The sequence below is a fragment of the Pipistrellus hanaki genome (assembly GCF_964339955.1).
Source record: "Pipistrellus hanaki genome assembly, chromosome: 1".
Taxonomy (NCBI): Eukaryota; Metazoa; Chordata; class Mammalia; order Chiroptera; family Vespertilionidae; genus Pipistrellus; species Pipistrellus hanaki.
The window spans coordinates 148825139-148852635 of NC_140503.1; the positions used below are offsets into that span (position 1 = coordinate 148825139).

The 27497-nt window shown below is 39.0% G+C and overlaps 1 protein-coding gene across 1 annotated transcript in view; it reads left to right on the top strand.

The window, feature by feature from the left end:
• Positions 1–27497, top strand: part of LOC311621063 (uncharacterized protein) — an 82333-nt gene that overhangs the window by 39823 nt on the left and 15013 nt on the right. The window contains exons 10-12 of the mRNA XM_084880838.1: positions 17298–17552; positions 18855–18996; positions 20574–20661. Of these exons, the coding sequence (XP_084736964.1) occupies positions 17298–17552; positions 18855–18996; positions 20574–20661 (485 nt within the window). The remainder of the gene's footprint in view (positions 1–17297; positions 17553–18854; positions 18997–20573; positions 20662–27497) is intronic.

Genomic DNA, 27497 nt, shown 5'->3' on the forward strand with positions numbered 1-27497 from the left:
AAAAAAGCAATGTACTTACAATAAAGTAATGTAAAAATTTTTTAGCTATAAGATTTAACAGACAATAAGACTCAAAGGAAAAACAAAATGAAGGTGTTCAAACTATGACACTCAGAGATGCGACATGAACAGTTTAAGGATAGGATATACAGTCATTTGGATCAGAGTAACGAAGACTATACTTAGTTTAGCATAATTTCTGAAACCCACCACTTTTGTTAAAAAATGTTTACCACATATTGACCTCTGAGAGAATATAAACTTCCCTGAAACTTTGGCTGAGGAGGGTGGTGATATACTAGGCAGTTAGACTAACATGAGCAGAGTAGAACAAAAGGCCAGGTATCTGTCACCTAGGCAGATAGCTCCAGTTGCCTAGCAACAGGTAAAACTGGGCTGGGACCCCCACCCCAGGTTGACCTTTCCTCCCATAGCATATCACTGGTCTTGTGGCTTAGATCCGCTGACCTTTCATATCACTGGTCATGTGGTTCAGACCTTCTGCTGACCTTTCCTCCCCTGGCATATCACTGGTCATGAGTACACCCACTTAGAAGAACCAAAGGCAGGAGAATAGCCTCATAGAACTTCCATACAAGCCCTTACACAATCACTGCCTTAAGCATTAAGCCTTAAGCCTTAAGAACAATGGGGTTCTGGCCCACCTCAAATAACCTTAGGAACAAAGCCTCCAGTCTGTTGACCACAGAGACAGAGTTGATTCAACTAGAGAAAATATCTAGGCCTCAGCTGTGTTTCAGCTCTAGGCCCAGAAAAGCAGCAAGGCCAGGCAGGGCTTAGCATTGACTAATGACCTCCTGCCCTGACACTGACCAATCAGTGGAGAACAGGATCCTGAGGAGAATACCTGGAAAGCTGATGAATATTCCCCTGAAGTCTCCAGAAAAACAACCCTTCAGAGGAAGGACCTGCATGGTTCACTCATTCTGGAGCATGCCCATGCCTTTCTGATTCCCTTCTTTGACAGTGTTCTCTCTCTCTCTCTCTCTCTCTCTCTCTCTCTCTCTCTCTCTCTCATTCTCTGTCATTATTCTCAGATGGCATGATATTGTACCTAGACAACCCTAAAGATTTCACCAAAAAAATTACTATATTTATTAAATTAATTCGGCAAAGTAGCAGAATACAAATTTAATGTCCAGAAAGAAATGACATTTTTATACACCAATAAAGATCTCTCTGAGAGAGAAACTAAAAACAATCCCATTGCAACAACAATAAAAATTTACCATTGCAACAACAATAAAAATTTAATATACTTGGGAAAAAACTTAAATTAACACTTCTCCAAAAAGGACATACAGATGGCCAAAAGACATATGGAAAAGTGCTCAAAGTCACTAATCATCAGAGAGATTCAAATTAAAACAACAATGAAGAACCACCTCACACCTGTCAGAATGGCTACCATCAATAAATCAACAAACAACAAGTACTGGTGTTACGCCCAGACTTCGTGATCCCCAAGGACCACCAGGGAGCCGAGTCCGATGCAATAAACAAAAGAGCCTTTTCCATGCTAGCATGGGCTCTGTCCCACTCACACTGGCAGCATGGCGGAAGAGAGCGAATTTCACCCAGTCCAGGGGTTTTACTCCAGTCGGTGGTGATGTCACTGCCTCAGCTAACCCTGATTGGTTGGGTGAGGGCTAGGGTTCAATTACAGAATGGAGGATAACTCCACCCTGCCCCACAGTGGAGTCAGGAGCCCATCCTCGCCCCCCCCCCTGCCCTCTCACTGGCAAGAATGTGGGAAAAAGGGAACCCTAGTACACTGCTGGTAGGAATGCAGACTGGTACAGCCACTGTGAAAAACAGTATGGAATTTCCTCAAAAAAATTAAAAATTGAACTGCTATTTGACTCAATTACCCCACTTCTAGGAATATATCCTAAGATTCCCAAAACACCAACCAGAAAGAATGTATGTACCACTATGTCATAGCAGTGTTATTTACAATAGCTAAGCTCTTGAAATGTCCTAAGTGCCCATCAGGAGATTAATAAATAAATAAATAAATAATTTAAAAAAAAAACCTGATACATCTACACAATAAAATATAATGCAGTTGTTAAAAAAAAAAAAAAAAATGGATATCTCACCCTTTGAGACAGCATGAAGGGACCTGGAGAGTATTATGCAAGTGAAATAAGCCAGTCAAATATCTCATGAGCTCACTTATATGTAGAAACTAATGAACAAACAAAATAGGCCCAGTGGCATGGATGCATGGCACAGACTGATTAATATCAGAGGGAAGGGTAAAAGAGGGAGAGTGGGCAGAGAATAATCAAAAAACTTATATGTATATATGCTTAATCCCTGGACACAGGTAATAGAAGACCTAGGGTAGGATGGGAATTGGGTGGAAGGAGTAAAGGGGGGAAATGAGTGTCATATGTAATAACCTCAACAATAAACATAAATATTTTAAAGTTATGTGAAAGAAAAGTATAGAAGGCTTTGAGAGTGTACCACAAGGGGCCCTAACCCCATCTAAGAGACTTAGGAAGCGGTACCTTCAATAAGAGATGTCTACACTAAAATCTGAAAATTCAGAGTTATATATGCCTAGGGTCCCAATGTTAAAATAATTATACATTATTATGAATTGTTATCTTAAACACTCATGTAAAGATGAAAAAATTCTTTTTTTCTATCTAACACTTAGAGTAGCAATTCCATTTAGTACTTATTACCTTTACAGCAATAAAAAGGAAAAGAATAGTATCCTAGAAGGCAAATTCAATTTACAGGAAATGGTAAGAGAAGAGAAGCTATAGAGCCCAAATTTTATCAAACAACCTAAAATGTTCCAGACCAGCAGCTGAACTGAAAAAAAAACACACATGAATTTATAATCAAACAAACCTCCAATTTAATCCCTGCTCCCCTAACTAAGAAGTCAATAATATCAAGTAAGGCAGTTATGTACCTTATTTATTAACAGGAAACATGATATCTACCTCACGGGGTTGTCGTGAGAACTGAATCAATAAGTGTACAAAGTCCCTGATATTCACTAGGCACCCCACATGGGTTAGTTTCTTCCCATTAAATGAGGAAACCAAACAGTTTTATATTAATCCTATCTAATAAAGAAGGAACATGAAATTGATCCTCACAAAGATGGCAACGCCCATTGTCAAAAGCTGCCTGGGAAGACACATGGGCATTTTCCTTAATTATCGTCAGCTGAACTCAAGGCATAGGCAGAGCCATGCCTTGGGAACATGTTTCCCCAAGATGGCAGACATGTTGTCAGCTTGGCCTTCATATCAGCCCAGGTGTCGGCGGGGAGGTGGGGGGGAACTAGATATGTAAATCCAGGCATGCTAGGGCCTACTTAAGAATGCAAATAAGTTGGTGTTACTTCCTGATATTGGGGGTACAAAATAGATGTGCTGAGAAGGGTCATCATCATCGTCTTCCTGCCTCTCCAGCAGACAGTATGGCAGCCCACCCAGCTCCCAGCTTAAAATCTATCTCTGTGTCTTCTCTGTTTATTTCTATTATTTCTCAATCCCTGGCTGCCTCCACTTAGAACCAGTTCGATCATCTCTCTTTCCATGCGGGATGCGGAAAAGGGAGATCCCCGCCATGTCTAGCCTCCGCCGCATCAGGCCCCCCCAGCCCATAGCCACAAGGTGGTGGCACCCAGTCCCCTCAGCCCTGCCAGAGCCCCCCAGTTCTTTCAGCCCAGCCTTGGGGAGGAGGGAGGTCAGGTGCACAGTGTAGTTGGACCCACCCTCAGCCCCCAGATGCCCAGAGCCAGCCCGAGGTGCAGGCAAGCCTCGGATATCAGCTGCCCAACCACCTAGGACCACCTGAGGCTCAGGTAAATAGGGCTACCTGAGGCTTGTGCTGCAGGCATTGGCAGCAGAGGTGTGATGGAGTCTTCACCTTCCCCTGATTGCCTGGTTGCCTTCCACCCCTGAGGGCTCCCAGACTGTGAGAAGGGGCAGGCTGGGCTGAGGGATCTGGGTGCCACCATCTTGTGGCTATGGGCTGCGGGGGGGGCTGATGTGGTGGAGGTCAGGGCCTCAGTCCTATCTAATAAAAGATTAATATGTAAATTGACCATCACTCCAACACACAAGATGGTCTCCCCCATGTGGCCAAAGATGGCTGCCCCCATATGGACACAAGATGGCTGCCATAAGATGGCCATCAGGAAAGGGCAGTTGTGGGTGATCAGGCCAGCAGGGGAGGGCAGTTGGGGGTGATCAGCCCTGCTGGGAAGGGCAGTTAGGGGCAATCAGGCCAGCAGGGGAGCAGTTAGGCATCCACCAGACTGGCAGGTGAGTGGTTAGGGGATGATGAGACTGGCAGGCAGAAGCAGTTAGGGGAAATCAGGCAGGCAGGCAAGCAGTTGGGACCTAGCCATCATGGATTGTGAGAGGCTAGATCCCAACTGCCTCTCACAATTCTGGAGAAATCCCCACTGTACAATGGGATCGGGCCTACACGGGCAGTCGGACAATCCTCGAGGGGTCCCAGATTGGAGAGGGTGCAGGCTGGTCTGAGGGACACACACACACACACACACACACACATACACACACACACACACACACACATACGTGCACAAATTTTGTACACCTGGCCTCTAGTTAATAATAAATAGCTAACCAAAATTAAAACAGGAACAAACTGCTCCAATAAAACCAATTGATCAATCAGAATAAGGCTTCCCTTTTCTTTTCCCCACTGGAGACTGTGAGGACAAAGTTCCTTTGGCTAGAAATTTAATGGAGTTCTTAAATTTGCACAGACACATCAAAGACTTCCTAGAAACCCGAGAACTGCCACTGAAGGGTCAAATGACTATTATTACTACTCTGACCTGGCCCAAAGGAGAACTCCACTCAGTGTAAAGACAGTGGAGGCTGGCTGGTGGCCTTATGCTAATTATGAAGCTAGAAATTGTGTCCTCTTTTTCTCTCCTCAATATAATGTTAGGCCACAAATTCTCAAGAATTAATGTTTATCTTTGAAATATAGCTGTATGTTGTATACACATGACAAAATCAGTCCAAAGGCTTAAAACACACACACACACACACACACACACACACACACACACACACCACAAAGATGTGATTAGTGTTCAAACTAGCAGAAATGTCATCCAGGAGAACCAACATAGAGGACCTGGACCTAGCCCCACTCTAGATCTGGGACCCGAAAGCCGCAACCCCACAAATTGTCCTGCTGCTATCCCACAAATTAAATATAGTTTGATATTAGACTCTGCTGCCCTCATCTTAAAACTCTGGTGAAGCTTCAACTGGAACAGTGGGAATTTCTCCAGAAGTCCAAACCATGTAATGTAGATTTGGTAGGATGGTTTTTAAAAGGAAACTAGCTCCAGGAGTGAGGTGGAGTTTGTCTGGGTGTTTGTAATTACCTCGATAAATATTTTAGGTGGACACAAGGGCAGACAGATACAGACCTGCAGTTTCAGGAAATTAGGACAAGCGCTTTCCCTTTGATTCTTCAGAGGTATTGTTCATTCACATTTTATTAACCCCTCTATAAATATTTTGATAAAAAATGAAGGAAGATAAACAATCCGTTCAAAAAATGGGCAAAGACCTAAATAGACACTTTTCTAAAGAGGACTTAGAGAAGGCTAAGAGACATATTAAAAAAAAAAAAAATGGTCAAAGTCACTAATCATCTGAGAGATGCAAATCAAAACGACAATGGGGTATCATCTCACACCTGTTAGAATGGCTATCATCAACAAATCAATAAACAACAAATGCTGGAGAGGATGCAGAGAAAAAGGAACCCTCATGCAGACTGGTGCAGCCACTGTGGAGAAGAGTATGGCATTTAATCAAAAATTTAAAAAAATGCTGAAATCAGTTTGGCTCAGGGGATAGAGCATCCACCTATAGACTGAAAGATCCCAGGTTCAATTCCGGTCAAGGGCATGTACCTTGGTTGTGTGCACATCCCTGGTAGGGGGTGTGCAGGAGGCAGTTGGTTGATATTTCTCTCTCATCAATGTTTCAAGCTCTCTATCCCTCTCCCTTCCTCTCTTTAAAATTCAATAAAATATATAAATGAATGAATGAATGAATAAATAAATAAATAAATAAATAAAATTTAAAAATGGAACTTCCATTTGACCCAGTAATCCCACTTCTAGGAATATATTCCAATGAAGCAGAAACATTAATCATAAAGGATATATGCACCCCTATGTTCATAGCAGCACAATTTACCATAGCTAAGATTTGGAAACAGCCTATCAGCAGATAAGTAGATTAAAAAATGGTGGTACAGCCGACACCGGTTTGGATAGAGCGTCGGCCTGGGACTGAAAGGTCCCGGGTTCAATTCCGGTCAAGGGCGTGTACCTTGGTTGTGGGCACATCCCTGGTGGGGAGTGTGCAAGAGGCAACTGATCGATGATTCTCTCTCATCGATGTTTCTAACTCTCTGTCACTCTCTCTTCCTCTCTGTAAAAAATCAATAAAATATATTTTTTTAAATGGTGGTACATCTACATAATAGAACACTATACTACTATAAAAAATAAAGAACTCTTACCATTTGTAACAGCATGGATGGACCTAGAGAGCATTATGCTAAGCGAAATAAGCCAGTCAGAGAAAGATAAATATCACATGATTGCACTCATATGTGGAATATAATGAACAACATAAACTGATGAACAAAAATAGATCCAGAGGCATAGAAGCATCAAGCAGATTGTCAAACCTCAGAGGGAAAGCAGAGAGGTGGTGGTGATAAGAGATCAACCAAAGGATTTGTATGCATATAAGCCTAACCCATAGACACACACAGTAGGGGGTAAGGACATGTGCTGGGGGTTGAGAGTGGCCAGGGAGAAGTCAATCAGGAAAAAAAAGACATATGTAATACTTTTAAACAGTAAAGAATTTAAGAAAAGCCCTAACTGGTTTGGTTCAGTGGATAGAGCTTTGGCCTGCAGACTGAAGGGTTCAATTCTGTTCAAGGGCACATGCCTGGGTTTATAGGCTTGATCCCCAGTACAGGAGGCAGCTGATCAATGATTCTCTCATCATTGATGTTTCTATCTCTCTCTCCCTCTCCCTTCCTCTCTGAAATCAATAAAATAAAAAATAAATAAATAAAACAAATTTTTTAAAGAATTTAAGAAAAAAGAAAAGAAATTGTATTAAATAGCATTTGTAATAACATCTAATTTTTTAAGAAAAATAAGTGTGTCTGTGAACATTTATAATGTGCATTAAGACGTCTGGAATGATAAAGACCAAAATGTAAACTATTGATATATTCATCTTTGAGTGGTAAATTGTGGGTTACATTATTTTCTTCTTGCTTATGTATTGTACATTTTCCAGTATTCTACAATGAACATCCTATACAATGAAGAGGTGATATGCAAATTGACCCTAACACCATCACGTGACAAGACATCTGCCCCCACATTGTCACAAGATGGCCACCACAAGATGGTCACCCCCACATCATCACAAGATGGCCACCCCACATTGTCACAAGATGGTCAGCAGGGGAAGGCAGTTAGAGGCAACCAGGCCTTCAGGGAAGGACAGTTGGGCATGACCAGGCCTGCAGAGGAGGTAGTTGGGGGGGAACCAGGCCTGCAGGGGAGGCAGTTCGGGGTGACTAGGCCTACAGAAGAGGACAGTTGAGGGTGATTGGGCTGGCAGGAGAAGGCAGTTGGGGGTTGGGAAGGGAAGATCAGGCCGGCAGGGGAGCAGTTAGGTATCAATCAGGCCAGCAGGAGAGTGGTTAGGGGTGATCAGGCTGACAGGCAGAGTGGTTAGGGGCAATCAGGCAGCCAGGCAGATGAGTGGTTAGGAGCCAGCAGTCCCAGATTGTGAGAGGGTTGTCCAACTGCTGGTTTAGGCCTGATCCTGCTAATCTGGCAGTCGGACATCCCCTGAGGGGGTCGCAGATTGGAAAGGGTGCAGGCTAGACTGAGGGACACATCCCCAGTGCACAAATTTTGTGCACTGGGCCTCTAGTATATTATGTAAATGAAAATAAAATAGCAGCTAATTGTACTGGCAAAATGAAAAGAGAATGCTAGCAAACAACAGAACCCATGGAGTACTAGTTTGACTATCCTCCTACACAAGAAAATGTCATTGACTTTGTGATATAAAGAGAAATCTTGTCCACATATAAATACAGGAATTAAAATTTCTTAAGCAATTTGCATAAATCAACTCAGTAGAATGAATATCTGTGAGATTGTCTATTAAGCTCACCTCCTCACTGGGACCTGTTTATTTCTTAATTTTATAAGCTCCTAAGAGTCCTCTTTATTGATGGGCCAGGTGTGATCACGAAACTCCTGGGAATTTGGAATCTAGACCAAAGAAAGTATGTTGATTCTGTTCCTTCCTAAGAGTCTGTGACCTGGAGAAATAGTCAACCTGGGAAAATAATTTCAACCACATGAACAAAGACTGAAACAAAGCCAGCCTTCAGCAAAAGGAATGAAGAAGAAAAATGAAATTCTGGTGGAGGTCTAGTGTCCAGGTCCAGTTCCTTCCTAAGATCGATCTTACCCTTGCTTTTAGATTCCATAATATACTCCAATATATTCATAGTTAAATATCTGTCTAAAGCCAACTCAACTGGGATCTGAAACCTCATGTAATTCTATAGGTTTTGCAATACAAAGTAAAGTGTACTTTAAATGGCTCTCTGTGTAAGGTGATATCCACCAAAGTAGACATACCTTTTTTCTACTAGCAGTAATATATTTTTACTGACTCATAAATATCATATCACCCAATCCTCTCTGTGATGTTTAAGACAAACATTAGTAATATAACAATTTAATCTAAAATCTTGAACACAAAAAATTCAATTAATACTAAGCAGTTGAACCAATGATATTGACATAGCACCCTTATACAACCTATAAACTAACAAAGATAACCATGTGACAATTAATACACACATAAAACAAACATACATGGAACATAAAAATTATAAAAGTAGAATATGCCAATATTCATCCATGTCTCTTCATGGGAGAGGTTGTTTTGTCTTTAAGTCATTAACTTTTCTCTCTCTTTCTTGTTCTTTCAGAGAGAGAGAGAGAGAGAGAGAGAGAGAGAGAGAGAGAGAGAGAGAGAGAGAGAAACAGGGAGTGTCAGAGAGAGACAGAGAAGAGAAAAAATCACATTCATTCTTTTGATTTCCCAATAGCCAACTGAATTGTCTAAACTCTGAATTCTAATTTGAGTTTCATAAATGGGCCTACCAATCACCAGAAGAAGGTCAACACCAAGCATTCAGAAAAGTGTGTTAACGGCTATGGTATTTCCAAGGTAAAGATTCAATTAAATCGGCAGTAATAAGCACCTAATAATTTTTAGGATTTGGAAGTACATTCTGCAGGACTTGAAACTAAGTAAAATGCAACCTTTACAATTAAGGAGGCTTTGGGGGAGGTGTGCAAAAGGGACACAAGAACATAGAGCATGAAACAGAGTAAGTGTTGCTTTAGGTGAGTTTAGGAGGTCTATCTATGTGTGAGCAGTGAGAGGGGTACAAATATAATGAGTGCTATGGGATTCAAGGAGGGAAAAGATCTTATCTGAAGAGAAGGCCTGAAAAAGGCAAGATAGGTGCCTAAAGAGGGGCTTTAAGCATAAGTTAGGATTCAGTGGGCACAGATTGTAACAGGTGTTTCAATCAAGCAAACAGTTTGAATGAAAGCATAGAGGCAGGAGTGCATTTGAGAAAGATGGATTTTCAGTTGAGGCAAGAACATTAACTGGGAAACCTGAAAGGAAATCCTAGCGCCATTTTGAAACATGAACTGGCAGAGGGAGCTCTGAAAATAGGAACATCAGAAGGAGAGCTATTATGATAGTGCAAGCAAGAAGTAATAAGAATTACTGCAGTGTGATGATAAAATAGAAAGAAGGAAATGAAAGGCACGTGACAGGTAGAATACACAGAGCTTGTAAACAACATAGATCGCAAAGTCAATGCAGGTTTCAGAAAGAGAAGGAAAAATGGAAGTGCTAGTATCAAAAAGGAGGAGCCCAAGAAAGGAGTCTGGAGTGGTGAAGGATGAGGTTGTTCTGTGAACATCAATACCATTGTTAAAACAGAGATGTCTAGGTGCAGATAGAAACTCCTGTCTAAAGTTCAAATTAAAGGGAAAGGATTCATAAAAATATTATATAAGAAGGTCTAAAAAAAATCAATGCTACGAAGAAATTCTTTTAAGTTCTTTATTGTTCAAAGTATTACATATGTCTTTTTCCCACCTTGACTGCCCCCCGCCCACTCCCACCCACCAGCACATAGCTTCACCCCCCTTCTACCTGCCCCGTCGGTGTCTACTGGTTATGCTCATATGCATGCATGCATACAAGTCCTTTGGTTTATCCCTTACCCTTCACACACACCCTCCATCTTCCCTCATAGATTGGACAGTCTGTTTGATGCTTCTATGACTCTGGTTCTATCTTTGTTCATCAGTATATGTTGCTCATTATATTCCACAAATGAATGAGGTCATGTGATATTTATCTTTCTCCGACTGCCTTATTTAGCTTAGCATAATGCTCTCCAATTCCATCCATGCTTTTGCAACTGGTAAGAATTCCTTCTTTTTTACAGCAGCGTAATATTCCATTGTGTAGATGTACCACAATTTTTTAATCCACTCGTCTGCTGATGGGCACTTAGGCTGATTCCAAATCTTAGCTATGGTGCTGCTATGAACATAGGGGAGCATATATCCTTTCTGACGGATGCTTCTATTTTCTTGGGATATATTCCTAGAAGTGGGATTACTGGATCAAATGGAAGTTACAATTTTAATTTTTTGAGGAAAAATTGTGGCTACACCAATCTGCATTCCCACCAGCAGTGCCTGGGAGTTCCTTTTTCTCCGGATCCTCTCCAGCACTAGTCATTTGTTTTTGATAGTCATTCTGACTGGTGTGAGATGGTACCTCATTGTTGTTTCGATTTGCATCTCTCAGATAATTCTTGACTTTGAGCATGTTTTCATATGTCTCCGGGTCTTCTGTATGTCCTCTTATGAAAGTGTCTATTTACATCTTTTGCCCATTTTTCAATTGGACTATTTATCTTTCCTTTTGTTAAGTTGTATGAGTGCCCTATAAATTTTGGAGATTAAACCCTTATCAGAGATAACATTGGCAAATATGTTCTCCCATGCAGTGGGCCTTCTTGTTGTTTTGTTTATGGTTTCTTTTGCTGTGCAGAATCTTTCTATTTTGATGCAGTCCCATTTGTTTATTTTCTCCTTAGTTTCCATTGCCCGAGGAGTTGTGTGATAAAAATATTGCTATGACAAATGTCTGCTATTTTGCTGCCTATGGTTCTTCTAAGATTTTTATGATTTCCCATCTTACTTTTAAGTCTTTTATCCATTTTTATTTTATTTTTGTGTACGGTGAAAGTTGGTGGTCTAGTTTCTTTCTTTCTTTCTTTCTTTCTTTCTTTCTTTCTTTCTTTCTTTCTTTCTTTTTTGCATGTATCTGTCCAATTTTCCCAACATCATTTATTGAAGAGACTGTCTTGCCTCCTTTGTCAAATATTAACTGAGCATAAAGGCTTGGGTCAATTTCTGGTTCTCTGTTCAGTTCCATTGGTCTATATGTCTGTTCTTGTGCCAGTAGCAGACAGTTTCAAGAACAGTGACTTTCTTGTATAGTTTGATATCTGGGATTGTGATCCCTCCAACTTCGTTCTTCTTTCTCAGAATTGCTGCAGCTATTCAGGGTCTTATTTTGTTCCAGATGAATTTTTGGAGAGTTTGTTCTAGATATTTGAAGTATGCCATTGGTGTTTTAATGGGGATTGCATTGAATCTATAGATTCTTTTGGGTAGTATGGACATTTTAATGATGTTGATTCTACCGATCCATGAATGTGGTATATTCTTCCATTTGCTTATGTCTTCCTCTAGCTCTTTTTACAGCGTCCTGTAATTTTCTGAGTAAAGGTCTTTTACCTCCTTGGTTAAATTTATTCCTAGGTATCTTAATATTTTTTTTGTTCAATGGTAAATGAGATTTTTTGTTTGTTTGTTTCTCTTTCTGTGAGTTCATTATTGGTGTATTAAAAAACCATAGATTTCAAGTGTTAATTTTGTATCCTGCTTCATTACCAAATTCTAGTAGGTTTTTATAAAGTTTTTAAGGTTGTCTATGTACAATATCATGTCATCTGTGAATAATGACAATTTTACTTCTTCTTTTCTAATTTGGATGTCTTTTATTTCTTCTTCTTGTCTGATTGCTATGGCTAGCACTTCCAGTACTACTATGTCAAATAGGAGTGGTGAAAGTGGGCATCCCTGTCTTGTTCTTGTTCTTAGCAAAAATGGTTTTAGTTTTTGCCCATGGTGCATGATGTTGGCTGTAGGTTTGTCATATAAGGCTTTTATTATGTTGAGGTATGATCCCTCTATTCCCACTTTGCTGAGAGTTTTTATCAAGGAAGGGTGTTGGATTTTTTTTCAAATGCCTTTTCTGCATCAATTGATATGATTATGTGATTTTTGTCTCTCAATTTGTTTAGATGATGTATTACATTTACGAATTTGCAGATATTGTACCATTCTTGCATCCCCGTAATAAATCCCACTGTTTCATGGTGTATGATCTTTCTGATGTACTGCTGGATCCAGTTTTCTAGAATTTTGTTGAGGATTTTAGGATCTTTGTTCATCAGGGATATTGGCCTGAGTTCTCTTTCATTGTGTTCTCTTTATCTGGTTTTGGAATTAGGGTAATGCTGGCTTCATAGAAAGAGCTTTACTATGTATTATTTAGTATTATTTATTTATTCCCCTTGAATTTTTTTGAATAGTCTAAGAAGGATAGGTTTTATTTCATATTTAAATGTTTGGCAAACTCCCCTATAAAGCCATCTAGCCCCTAGCTTTTGTTTGCTGGAAGTTTTTTGATGATTACTTCAATTTCCTCCTTAGTTATTGGCCTATTGAGATTTTTTTATTCTTCTTGGTTGAGTTTTAGAAGATTGTACTTTTCTAGTAATATGTCTATTTCCATCTAGGTTTTCTAGTTTGTTGGAATTGAGTTGTTCATAGTATTTTTTAACAATAGCTTGTATTTCTGTGGGGTCTGTTGTTATTCCACCTCTTTTATTTCTAATTTTGTTTATTTGGGTCCCCTCTCTTTGCTTCTTGGTGAGCATGGCTAGACTTTCACCAATCTTTTTTTTATCTCTTGGTTTCATTGATCTTTTGTTTTGTTTTGATTTTGTTTTTTTGGTCTCTATGTCATTTGTTTCTGCTCTGATCTGTATTAACTCCTTCCTTCTGCTCATTCTGGGCTTTTCTTCTTGCTCTCTTTCTAATTCTTTAAGTTCTAGAGTTAGCTCATTTATTACCACTTTTTTCTTGTTTTTTGAGGTAGGCCTATAGAGTTATGAACTTCCCTTTCAGGACTGTTTTTTCTATGTCTCATAGGTTTTGGATTGTTGCGTTTTCATTATCATTCATTTCCAGGATATTTTTAATTTTTTCTTTGATCTCTTTGGTAACCCAATCATTTTTAATAGTGTACTATTGAGTCTCCAATTGTTTGAATTTTTTATTGTTTTTACTATAGGCCTGGTGCATGAAATTCATGCATGGGTATGATTCCTAGGCCTGGCCTGCAATAACAGCCATCTTCCCTAGCAGCTGGCCCTGCCCCCCACTGCCACCCTTCTGCCCACCCATTCCTTGTTTGCCATCGGGTAATCAGAGCCTGCCAGTCAGAGGGAGAAACCAAGAGGTTGACCATTTCCACCCACTTGCCGGCCCCGCCCCCTCCCACAGGTCATTCTCTGTCTGTGGTGAGACTGGCAGGGTGGCAGCCTTGGCCTGGCACTGCCCACACTGGCTGCCACCCCTCCCCCAGTTTCCTGTTCTTCATAGGGTGATCAGAGCCTGCCAGCCAGGGGAAGGGATCGAGAGGTTGGCCGGCAGGTACCCATCGGGTGATCAGAGCATGTGGGCTGGGGGCAGCTCCTGCATTGAGCATCTGCCCTCTGATGGTCAGTTTTAATTAAAAGACAGAGTTGAAAATAAGGTAAGAATGTGAGAGTGAGGAAGTGGAAGCAGAATATAACTATATTTCCAAAAAGCATAACAGAAAAACTTAATTATTCTACAATGAAATATTACTGAAAGTCTGGAAGATATAATGGAATACTATAGGACCATTTAAGTAAAACACGCTGACAGAATAAGATGCTAAATACATTAAGTGTTTTAAAATAATACCACAAAAAAACACTTTCATGCAATAATAGCAAGCCTCAGAGTAAAGCAAAAAGTAAGAAAAGAACTATAAGACATGAATAAATTTATTATAATGATTAAGCATATCTTCCAGACTTTCACTAATATTTTATTGTAGAATATTTAATAAACTTCCTGGGACATTTCATTTCTCACCAACAGCCAAGCAAGTGTGATTCCAGAGGAGCTCTGGCCCACAGCACCAGTGGTCACAGCCACATAAGGACAGGTGGGGCACCAGGTAATTGCCTACCAGCATCCAGGGACTACTCTGCTGAGCACAGCCAGAGACCCAGAACCATCGGGAGGTGGATGATGAGCTCACACATCCAGAGGGCCATAGGAGCCGCTCCTCAACAGTGATGAAAAGGGCTCCCCAGGCTGCAACACAGTTGAAAGAGACTGGCTTTTTACCAACAGGAATAAAAGTATTTCTATTTTAACTGTTGGCATCACCTGAATAGTGGGTACTGTTTGCATATTATTCCTGAATTTTCCTTAAGGAAATTTTTCAATGCAACCATTGATTCATCACAAGAAAAAAAAAAAAAAGGAAAATAAATGATAATGAAAATAAACAGCTACAAGCAATGTGGGTGAGACAAACATAAAGTTGAGAAAAAAGTCATGAAAGCATACATACATTCAGATTTCATTCATATAAAGTTTTTAAGTAAAACTATACACTACTTATAGAGGATTATAAGTCATAAAAATGCAAGGAAATAATTATTAGGATGGTTAAGGGAAATGATGGGAACAGGAAGAATTCTGGAGCAGTGGAAATGTCCTTTATAATTTTGTGTTAACTCATACGTATATGTAATGAACTTTTACCTATCAAATTATATGTTGCAATAAAAGTAAAAAAGTTAAAAAAAAATCTTCTCCAAATAATGGCTGAGAGCAAAGGCTGTTTGCAGCTGAAATACGACAGCACAAATGACATGATGAAATATGGGCAGAGATGCATAGCAACGAAAAAGGAAAATGATTGGAGAATAAAAGAGCAGGGATGGTATTTATTCAATGGCAGCTCAATCCAGGTTACAGAGAGAGCATCCTGGATAGAAGTGGAAGAACTTCTTAAATCAAAGAGAAATTTCCTAGGCAAGTTTCCCAAAGAAAAATGGGCACCAAGGGCAAAGTAAGTAAATGTACTTGTACTGTTTTTTTGTTCAGTTCTTCTTTATTTGTATATTTTGGCTAAAAAACTTCCTTTTCAGCTAATCTCAGGAAGGAATCCATTTAAAGTTTATCAAAAGCACCCCCTTCATGTTAGAAATGTACTCTAAGAAAATTATTGTGGATTTGTCATAATGCTTACTACAAGGGTGTTAAATTAAATATTACTTATAATAGCTAAAAATGAGAGAGAGATTTGGTTAACTATGCTCTAACCATAAAATAGAATTTGCATTTGTTAAAAGTAGTGTTAGAGAACAATATAGAAAATATTTATAGTATATTAATAAGTAGATTAAAAATATCACATATAATAAATTCCCATTTGGTATTCACTCAATGGATTTACCTCATAAAATTACAGGTGGATTTTATTTCTTTTCTTCTTATTTGTATTTTGATTACTATATATTGCATTTGTAAATAAGATTAATGATATTTTAAAATATAATTCAAAGCTGCATAAAAATGATAAAAAATATATGTATTCATGTTGTCAGACTGGGAAAAATCACATCAAAAGCAGATATAGAAGCAGTAGAATATAGAATTATAGGTTTTTATCTTTTTGTTTTTTCAATGTTATTTATATTTAAAACTAAAAATATAATGTTAAGAGGATAAATTAAAATTTAATTATAGAATACTGCTTAATTGATAAAATTAACTTATAAAATATTACTTAATTTCTTTTTATACATTTTTACCCAAATTCTTACATAATCCAATCTTTATTTTTAAGACTTTTTTAAAATATATTTTATTAATTTTTTCACAGAGAAGAAGAGAGAGGGATAGAGAGTTAGAAACATCGATGAGAGAGAACCACCGATCAGCTGCCTCCTGCACACACCCCACAGGCACATGCCTCCGACCGGAATCGAACCCGGGACCCTTCAGTCCATAGGCCGACCCTTTATCCACCGAGCCAAACCGGTTTCGGCCAGAGTCCAATCTTTTATTTAATTTATATTCTACTGATAATTTTACTAATTATTTAACCCTCTCTTCTAAAACTTTTATGTGCCTATGAGTCACCTAGACCTTGTTCAAATGATGATTCTTAACTAGGGGATTTGAGATGGGGCTCGTAGCTCTAACAAGTTCCCTGGTGATATCAATAACTTCTGGTCCAAGGGAAGTTATTTGCTACCATGAGTAGCAAACAAGTAAAAACACATCTATATTCTAGCAATGTGGACTCAGGTAATTCAGAGCTAATAATAAATCCTTCAGTCAACAAATACTTTATTGGCCAAACCCTAGAAATCTAGGCATTATAATAAGGTAACCTTTAATGCACTTATTCTTTTCCAAAATTAAAAGGGCACCCAGGCCAGTGTGGCTCAGGTGGTTGCGCATCATCTGTGCACAGAGGGTTGCCTTTTTGATTTCTGAAGAGGAGCCTGTGAAAGGCAGTTGATCACTCTCAGATCTATGATTCTCTCCCTCTCTTAAAAATCAATAAACTACTCTTTAAAAAAAAAGTGCAATTATTATAACGTAGATCATGGTTTCTTATTTTCATTAATCCCTTTTCTATAAAATAATATAATTATATAAAACTTCCAGCTGCAAGTTATGGTATCAGCATGCTTTTTTAAAAAATATATTTTATTGATTTTTCACAGAGAGGAAGAGAGAGAGATAGAGAGCTAGAAACGTCTATGAGAGAGAAACATCTACCAGCTGCCTCTTGCACACCCCCTATCGGGGATGTGCCCGCAACCAACGTACATGCCCCCGACAGGAGTCGAACCTGGGACCTTTCAGTCCACAGGCCGACGCTCTACCACTGAGCCAAACCGGTTTCGGCACAGCATGCTTTTTAATTTTCCCCCATAATATTCTCTCTTTCTGTCTCCCTTCCTCCCGTCCTCCATCCCAAACTCTCCCTTCTCTCTCCTCTTCTCTCACTCTGTCCCTCTCTGTCTCCCAGGTTATTAAATGCAAAGCAGCCATCGCCTGGGAAGCAAACAAGCCCCTCTGCATAGAAGAGGTGGAGGTAGCTCCCCCCAAGGCACATGAAGTTCGAATCCAGGTGAGTGGGGACTCTCCCTGGGCAGGGCACACAGTAGGCACTGACTTGGTGCAGACTTGGCTCTGTCAGGTCAAACCTGTGTGATGTGGCTGGGAAGTGCTGCCTGCTGTTCTCAGTGTGGAGGATTGTCTCTAGTTTCAGATACAAACATGCCTTATCTCCAGGAAGGTAAATCATTAATTATTTATCAGTAGTCATTGATAAAGGGCTTAAATTTTAACTAAAGCACCTTAACGTTAATCATTAACCTTAAGAACCAGATTAAGAAATTCCCATTGGATTACCATTAGTTATGTTTTCTTTTTGTATTCCTCTTGCCAGAGAGAGAGAGAGAGAGAGAGAGAGAGAGAGAGAGAGAGAGTGTGTGTTTGGGGGGGGTGGGGGGGGAATTAAATGAAACGAGAGGAAAACCTGAAGAGCTGCCCGAGGCGGCACAGGTCTTGGGTGCAGATGAAGGGAAGGCAGTGGGTGGGCAGGGAGAAGAGCCCACGAAGAGTGGACAGATCATCGATGGCAAGTTGGGGTCACATCTCCATTTCCCCAGAGCTGGCTGCCCAGGCTATGTTTTCCCTCCAACCACCATGGAAAGGGCTTATACATGAGAATGAACGGGATACCCTCATGAGCAGAATCTTGAAGAAGAATATAGATACAGCAGTAATTAATTTAGACAATCTTTTACTTGACCTCTCACTGTTAACTATAAAATTTTAATTTCCTCTATTTTATTTCATGTCATTTCAACAAAATTTGAACAAGGCCTTGAAACCTGTGTTTTCTCCACTCCTCTACCTATTAGGCTTTGTTTAAATTTTTCCTATTGCCTTTGATTTCTCCTTTCCTGGAGACAGTAACTGCCAATTTTATCTCTTTTTATGATATTCTAATAACAGTAAAAGGCTGAAAAGTAAGGTATAAAGGAAATGAATACATCCTAATATATATTATTGATTTCAGAGAGAGGAAGGGAGAGGGAGAAACTTCAATGATGAGAGAGAATCATGGATCGCAGCCTCCTGCACGCCCCCTATTGGGGAACTCCAGCCTGCAACCAGGGCATGTGCTCTGACTGGAAGTTGACCCTGACCTCTTGGTTTACAGATTGCCACTCTGCTGAGCCACAGTGGGCAAGCTATCCTAATATATTTTTGTTTGATATTTTTTCCCAAAGTGTTATTTCTTTTTTGAGCTCTAAGAGTGGTGTAAGTCTCCTGGTAACATTAAAATTAGCCTAAAATTATCCACTTAACAACCCCAATGATATAATTACAGAAACAACTCAAGTATCTGGTTGCTTTGTAGATGATCGCCACTGCTCTGTGCCATACTGATGCCCATGTTCTCCATCCTGAATTTACGGAGGCTTTTTTCCCAGTGATCCTTGGCCATGAGGGGGCAGGTATTGTGGAGAGTGTTGGGCCAGGAGTGACCAACTGCAAACCAGGTATTTTATTTTCTCATTCCAGTAAGTGGGAATGTCAGGATATTTCAGGGATAATTCCTGATAGATTCCTGGCTTTGCATGCTATATTGATCTCTGTTTACATAGGGACCATCTTTTCCAAAGCAAAAGTGAGAACCCAATCTATCACAGTCTAACAATGAGACAGAATACTTGAATCAGAATTGTCTGGTAAAATTTTGGGATATGGTCACTTCATTTACATACTAGAGGCCTGATGGATGAAATTTGTGCAAGAGCAGGCCTTCCTTCCTCTGGCTGCCAGCATCGGCTTCCCTCCGGCACCCAGGACCCGGGTTTCCCTCTGTCGCCAGCTGGCTGAAACCGGAAGGTCATTCAGAAGACCTCTCATCTAATTAGGATATTACATTTTTATTATTATATATGGCACTAGGAAACTGTGCTATAAAGCTAAGCTACAAAGTTAGATTAAACTGACGCTTCCATGGACACACAAATGACAACTTACAACCTCCCCTAAATAAAGCAAAAAACTAATTTAATATTATAAAGAATTTAAAGAATGAGGTAGCTCATTCTATAGGTAGCTTAAGTGAGAAATATTACACATATACCAATGTTAGCCTAAGTTAGTCTTTCTGGAAGTTTGAAAAATAAAAATGAAACATGCCAATGACTGAAATTATTTACTGCATATTTCATAACAGATATTCCACCAAATACTGGAATAAGGGCTCTGTAATCCTCACTTGTCAGACTTCCTTCCTTTAATTAGGATGCTCCAAACCTTGAGGTATACATATTAGTATCTTTCCATTCCAAACAAGATCATAAAAACCAGCTGCTCCCGATAGTTTTGCATCCTTGAGGGGGTCTGATCAATGTAGTCCCAGCTCTGCCACCTCTGTGACCTTAGCCAGTTAAGTCACTTTTCAGTGACAGATTTATCTTCCCAAAGTGGACAATAAAACTACCTTCTCAAAGGGTTGTTCTGAGAATTAGATGGGACAATATACTAGTAAGTAAGCAGTTAGAATGGTGTCTGGCACCTACTATACTAAGTGTTAATTATTATTGGACCTTGGTTAACAAAGGATAGACGCCATTTAAAAGTGAATAAAATGTAGAAAATATGGAACTTGAATTCTTTATAATATTAGTTTTCTTCTTTATTTGGAGTAAAACGAATAGTGAAAGACAATGATTGTGTGTCGTTGACTCTATATCTAACCTATCACTGTCCACCTCTCCTTTTATTTGAGGATGTCCTATTCCTCATATAAAATGTAATAGATAATAGTCATGATGTAGAGAGCTACAAGGAGCAGAGCCTTAGGTAGGACTGTTCACCTGATGGTATCAATACAGACTTGTTACTTGAGTGCCCAGCAGGGAAAAATGAAAAAGTATAGGTAATACAAGGGGAAGTCAGCAATGTAATAGAGTAATAAACTGTTTTTGCCATCTATACTCTGCTGAACATAAAATATATACCATAAGGAATGGTGTTTTCCACTGATTCATCTGGTAGAAATTATTTATAGGTAGCATTTACAAGTAACGTTTATAGGCATCCAACATATGGCCTTTCTTTCTAGGTGACAAAGTAATTCCTCTCTACACGCCTCAATGTAAAAAATGCAAGTTCTGTTTGAGTCCACTCACAAATTTCTGTGCAAAGCTCAGGTAAGCTCTACACACTATTACTGAAGTATAAGTTGGTACAAATATTTTGAGCAGTACATTGGCAAAACCTAAATGAAGTTGAAGACATGCGTATTAGGAGGCTTTTTTCTTAGAGTTTGATTTTCCTCATTCTGGATTTTCCTGATTACATTACTGTAATCTGGTTTAACATGTTTTTCCATCCCCAAATTTTCTCTAGTTTCTTTTATCTGAATGCTTGATCTGATTTGGGTTTTAAATTGAGAGTCAACAATTAGAATTGAGAGTCAACAATTCTATTCAGGTGTGTACAAGGAACTGTTGCAAAATCACCCAGGGAGACATGTGCTAGGATGTTCATATCAACATTGTTTATTTTTTTTTATTTATTTATTTATTTATTTATTTATTTTAATATATTTTATTGATTTTTTTTTTTTGCCCCCCACCCTCCCTCCCACACATCCCCTCCCTCCCCAGAGTTTTGTGTCCATTGGTTATACTTATATGCATGTATAAAAGTCCTTCGGTTGATCTATTATCTCCCCCAGATCTTCCTCCCCTCCCCGCTGTAATTTGACAGTCTACTTGTTGATTTACTATTTCTATATCTATCTTTTGGTTCATCAGTTTATAATGCTCTTTGTTATCCACAAATGAGTGAGGTCATGTGGTGTTTCTCTTTCATTGATTGGCTTATTTCACTCAGCATGATGTTCTCCAGTTCCATCCAGTTTGCTGCAAATGATGAGAATTCCTTATTTTTTATGGCCGCATAGTATTCCATTGTGTAGATGTACCAAAGTTTTTGGATCCAATCATCTGCTGACGGACACTTAGGCTGTTTCCAAATTCTGGCTATTGTAGATTGTGCTGCTATGAACATAGGGGTGCATATATCCTTTCTGATTGGTGTTTCTAGTTTCTTGGGATATATTCCTAGGAGTGGGATTACTGGGTCAAATGGGAGTTCCATTTTCAGTTTTTTGAGGAAACTCCACACTGTTCTCCACAGTGGTTGCACCAGTCTACATTCCCACCAGCAGTGCACGAGGGTTCCTTTTTCTCCGCAACCTCACCAACACTTGTCGTTTGTTGATTTGTTGATGTTGGCCATTCTGACAGGTGTGAGATGGTACCGCATTGTTGTTTTGATTTGCATCTCTCGGACAATTAGTGACTTTGAGCATGTTTTCATGTGCCTTTTGGCCTTCCTTCTGTCTTCTTTTGAAAATGTTCTATTTAGGTCCATTGCCCATTTTTTAATTGGATTATTTATCTTCCTTTTATTTAGTTGTATAAGCTGTTTGTAGATGTTGGAGATTAAACCTTTATCAGTGGTATCATTTGCAAATATGTTCTCCCACACTGTGGGCTTTCTTGTTGTTTTGTTGATGGTTTCTTTTGCTGTAAAAAAGCTTTTTATTTTGCTGTAGTCCCATTTGTTTATTTTCTCTTTAGCTTCCATTGCCCTAGGGGTAGTATCAGTGAAGAAGTTCTTTTGGCATACGTCTGAGATTTTGCTGCCTGTGGATGCTTCTAGTATTTTTATGGTTTCCCGTCTGATGTTTAAGTCCTGTATCCATTTTGAGTTTATTTTTGTGAATGGTGAAAGTTGGTGATCTAGTTTCATTCTTTTGCATGTGTCTGTCCAATTTTCCCAACACCATTTATTGAAGAAACTGTCTTGACTCCATTGTATATTCGTGCCTCCTTTGTCAAATATTAGTTGAGCATAGTGATTTGGGTTGATATCTGGGTTCTCGATTCGATTCCATTGATCTATATGTCTGTTCTTGTGCCAGTACCAGGCTGTTTTGAGAACAGTGGCTTTGTAATATAGTTTGAAGTCTGGTATTGAGATCCCTCCTACTTTACTCTTCTTTCTCAGGATTGCTGTGGCTATTCGGGGTCTTTTATTGTTCCAAATGAACTTTTGGAGAGTTCTTTCTAGGTCGGTGAAATATGTCGTTGGTATTTTAATGGGGAGTGCATTGAACCTATAGATTGCTTTAGGAAGTATGGACATTTTGATGATGTTGATCCTACCAATCCATGAACATGGTATGTTCTTCCATCTCCTTACATCTTCCTCTATCTCTTTTTTCAGTGTCGTGTAGTTTTCCCCATATAGGTCCTTTACTTCCTTAGTTAAAGTTATTCCTAGATATCTTAATTTTTTTGGTGCGATGGTAAATGGAATTGCTTTTTTAGTCTCTGTTTCTGCAGTTTCTCTGTTGGTGTATAGAAAAGCCATGGATTTCTTGGCATTAATTTTGTATCCTGCTACATTACCAAATTCATTTATTAAGTCAATTAGTTTTTTAATGGAGTCTTTTGGGTTTTTTATGTACAATATCATGTCATCGGCAAATAAGGATAACTTTACTTCTTCTTTTCCAATTTGGATGCCTTTTATTTCCTCCTCTTGTCTAATTGCAATGGCTAGTACTTCCAGTACTATGTCAAACAGGAGTGGCGAGAGTGGGCATCCCTGTCTTGTTCCTGTTCTTAGAGGGAATGGTTTTAGTTTTTGCCCATTGAGTATAATGTTGGCTGTGGGTTTATCATATATAGCTTTTATTATGTTGAGGTATGATCCTTGTACTCCCACCTTGTTAAGAGTTTTTATCAGAAAAGGGTGTTGGATTTTATCGAATGCTTTTTCTGCATCAATTGATATGACTATATGATTTTTATCTTTCAATTTGTTTATGTGATGTATCACGTTTATTGACTTGCGGATATTGTACCATCCTTGCATTCCTGGAATAAATCCTACTTGGTCGTGGTGTATGATCTTTGTGATGCTCTTCTGGAGTCGATTTGCTAGAATTTTGTTGAGGATTTTAGCATCTATGTTCATGAGGGATATTGGTCTGTAATTCTCTTTCATTGAGTTGTCTTTATCTGGTTTTGGTATTAGGGTGATGCTGGCTTCATAGAAGGAATTTGGAAGTGTTCCTTCCTCTTGGATTTTTTGGAATAGTCTGAGGAGGATAGTTTTTAGTTCTTCCTTGAATGTTTGGTAAAACTCTCCTGTGAAGCCATCTGGCCCTGGGCTTTTGTTTGCTGGAAGCTTTTTGATGACTGTTTCAATTTCTTCCCAAGTCACTGGTTTATTGAGATTTTTAGATTCTTCCTGATTGAGTTTTGGAAGATTATATTTTTCTAGGAATATGTCCATTTCCTCCAGGTTGTTCAGTTTGTTGGAGTAGAGTTGTTCATAGTATTCTGTAACAATCCGTTGTATTTCGGTGGGGTCTGTTGTTATTTCACCACTTTCATTTCTGATTTTGTTTATTTGGGTCCTCTCTCTTTGTTTCTTGGTTAGTCTGGCTAGAGGTCCATCTATCTTGTTTATCCTTTCAAAGAACCAGCTCTTGGTTTTGTTGATCTTATGTATTGTTTCTTTGGTCTCTATGTCGTTTATCTGTGCTCTGATTTTTGTTATTTCCTTCCTTCTACTTACACTGGGCTTTTCTTGTTGCTCTTTTTCTAACTCTTTGAGTTGTAGAGTTAGATCATTTGTTACACTTTTTTCTAGTTTTTTGCAATAGGCTTGTAAGGATATGAACTTCCCTCTCAAAACTGCTTTTGCTGTGTCCCATAGATTTTGGATTGTTGTGTTTTCATTGTCATTTGTTTCCAGGATGTTTTTAATTTCTTCCTTGATTTCTCTGGTAACCCAGTCCTTGTTTAATAGCATGCTGTTTAGTCTCCATGTGTTTGATTTCTTTGGATTATTTTTATTGTAGTTAATTTCCAGTTTTATGCCATTATGGTCTGAGAAGATGCTTGATATGATTTCTATCTTCTTGAATTTGAAGAGACTTTGCCTATGTCCCAAAATGTGGTCTATCTTTGAGAATGTCCCATGTGCATTTGAGAAGAATGTATATTCTGTGGCTTTGGGGTGGAATGTTCTGAAGATGTCAATTAATTCCATCTGGTCTAGTGAGTCATTTAGGATTGATATTTCTTTGCTGATTTTTTGTTTGGATGATTTGTCGAAGGGTGACAGTGGGGTATTAAAATCTCCTACTATGATTGTATTGCTGTTAATCTCTCCCTTAATGTCCTCCAGCAGTTTTTTTATGTATTTGGGTGCTCCCGTATTGGGTGCATATATATTTACCAGGGTTATTTCTTCTTGTTTGATTGCTCCCTTTAGTATTATGAAGTGGCCTTCATTGTCTCTTGTTATGTCCTTCACTCTGAGATCTAATTTGTCAGATATAAGTATTGCTACCCCAGCTTTCTTTTCATTTCCATTTGCCTGGAAAACCTTTTTCCATCCCTTCACCCTCAGTCTGTGTGCATCTCTTTTTCTGAGGTGGGTTTCTTGTAGACAGCAGATGTATGGGTCTTGTTTTCTTATCCAATCTGTTACCCTATGTCTTTTGATTGGAGCATTTAAACCATTTACATTTAATGTTATTAATGATAGGTACTCATTTGATGCCATTTTTATTCTATACCCCTGTGTTCCTTCTTCGCTTCCTATTTATTTATTTTTACAGTAGACCTTTGAGCATTTCTTGCATTGCTGGTTTGGTGGAGATAAATTCCTTTAGTCTTTTTTTGTCTGTGAAGCTCCTGATTTCCCCTTCAATTTTGATTGATAGTCTTGCTGGGTACAGTATTCTTGGATTCAGACCCTTTCTTTGCATGACTTTGTATATTTCATCCCATTCCCTTCTGGCCTGATAAGTTTCTGTTGAGAAATCAGTTGTTAGTCTGATGGGGGTTCCTTTATATGTAACTTTCTGTCTCTCTCTGGCTGCTTTTAAGATTCTAACTTTGTCATTGGTGTTTGCCAATTTAATTATAATATGTCTTGGCGTCGGTCTTCTGGGATCCATTTTGCTTGGGACTCTGCGAGCATCTTGGATTTGTGTGGGTTTTTTCTTCTCTATCTCAGGAAAATTTTCTGTCATTATTTCTTGAAATACATTTTCCATGTCTACCTCGGTTTTCTTTCCTTCCGGAACCCCTATTATTCGAATATTGTTTTGTTTTGCATTGTCCCAAAGCTCCCGTAGGCTCTCCTCCTGCTTTTTAATTTTTTTTTCTAGAAGCTGCTCTAATTGGGTATTTTTTTCCATCTTGTCTTCTAGCTCACTGATGCGATCCTCTGCTTCTTCTAGTCTGCTCTTGATGCTATCTATTGAGTTCTTCATAGTAGCGATGTCATTTTTCATTTCATCTTGAGTCATCTTCATTTCCTCTTGAGTTTTTTTCATTTCCTCTTGGGTCTTACTCAAATTGTCAAATTTGTCTTCCATTCTTTTTAGCCATCTTAAGATCGTTACTCTGAATTCTTGCTCTGGTAGGTTGCTTGCCTCTATATCGTTTACTTCCTTTTCTGGTGAAGCCTGCTTTTCTTTCATATGCGGGCTGTTTTTTGGTCTCCCCATGATCTATGATGTCTGGTTGTGTAGTTCTCTCTCTCCTGCTTTGATTTAAAGGCACAAAATACAACACAACCAGGTACAACACACAAGGCACTGAATCGAAATGTGTTTGCGATATTAATAACCACCAATAAGGGTGACTAGAACCCAGCTAACAAAAACATGCAATCAAACAAAAAGCATAGGCAAATCAATCTTATAAAAGAAAAGCATACAACTTCAGTAAAGTTAACATTCAACATACAACTTCAGAGTTAGAGAGTAAGACTGTTTTTTTTTTTTTTGTTTTTTTTTTTTTGTTTTTAGGACAACTGCGAGGGAGGTGTGAATGGGTTTGGAGCAGGTAGTTGGAAATTAGATATATACAAGTAGGGTGAAATTTTAGGAGGGGGTAGACAGATGGAATGGGGGAAATCTAGAGCAGGAAAGGGTTAAGATAAACAGGGTATCAAAGGAAAAGATTGGAAAGAGGGTGAGGGCATAAAGGTAGGGTTGAGATAGAATAAAGCGTTGGAGAAAGAAGGATAGATAAAGACTGTAGAACAGTAATCCTGAAATTAAAAAAAATATATATATAATCAAATGGAATAAAAATAATAAAAATAAACAAAAGAAAATAAGATGAAAAAGGTAAATTAGTAGTAGTAATAATGTTGATTACATATACAATGTAATAATTATCAAGATAAAATCAAGTGAGGAAAAAGAAAAAAAATAGTTTCTTGAGTAAACGTTGCAAATAATGAAAACAAAAGTAAAAAACAAAAATTTAAAAATTAAAAAAAAATAATAATAAAATTTTAAAAATTTAATTAAAATTAGCAGTAATGAAGGTCATTCGCTTCCTCTATTGTTATGATCCAGTCCTGATTTTTAGGCAGGTTTTGCTTTGTTTTTATTACACTAGAGTCAATTTGTGAATTAGCCTCTGGGGGCAGTGTTTCTAGGTTGACTTCCCAGACTCTAAAGCCTCTCCAGCTTTTTTTTTTTTTCCGTCCTCTCTGAAGCTGGAACTATGGAGCGGGGGGAGGGGGCAGGTCCGAGCAACTGCAATCTCCCGCAACTCTCCGATATCCCTCCGAGCCGGATCCAAATGTGTTGCTCTTTAGATATCTCCCCTGTTAGGAGCCCCGTCCACTTTCAAGGGTGACAACCGCCCAACAGCGGGGGCTTCTACTTGTAATCACCACCCCTGTCCTCCAGCTTCTGGGAGCGCACTCTGTGCGCACAGGCTTTTTGTTTTCGCCGCGAGTGCTCTCCACCCTCTCCCCGCGAAATCTGACCTTTTCGCTGAGCAGTGGAGCAATCCTGTGAGGGCAAGTGTTCGCGCCGCTTGGGATCCGCGTTCTGGGGGTCACAGATGCTTGGTGGTCGCTGCGGCTGTGGATATTCAGGCCTCTGACACGATCCTATCTTCCTCTCAAGATGGCGAGGTTTCCC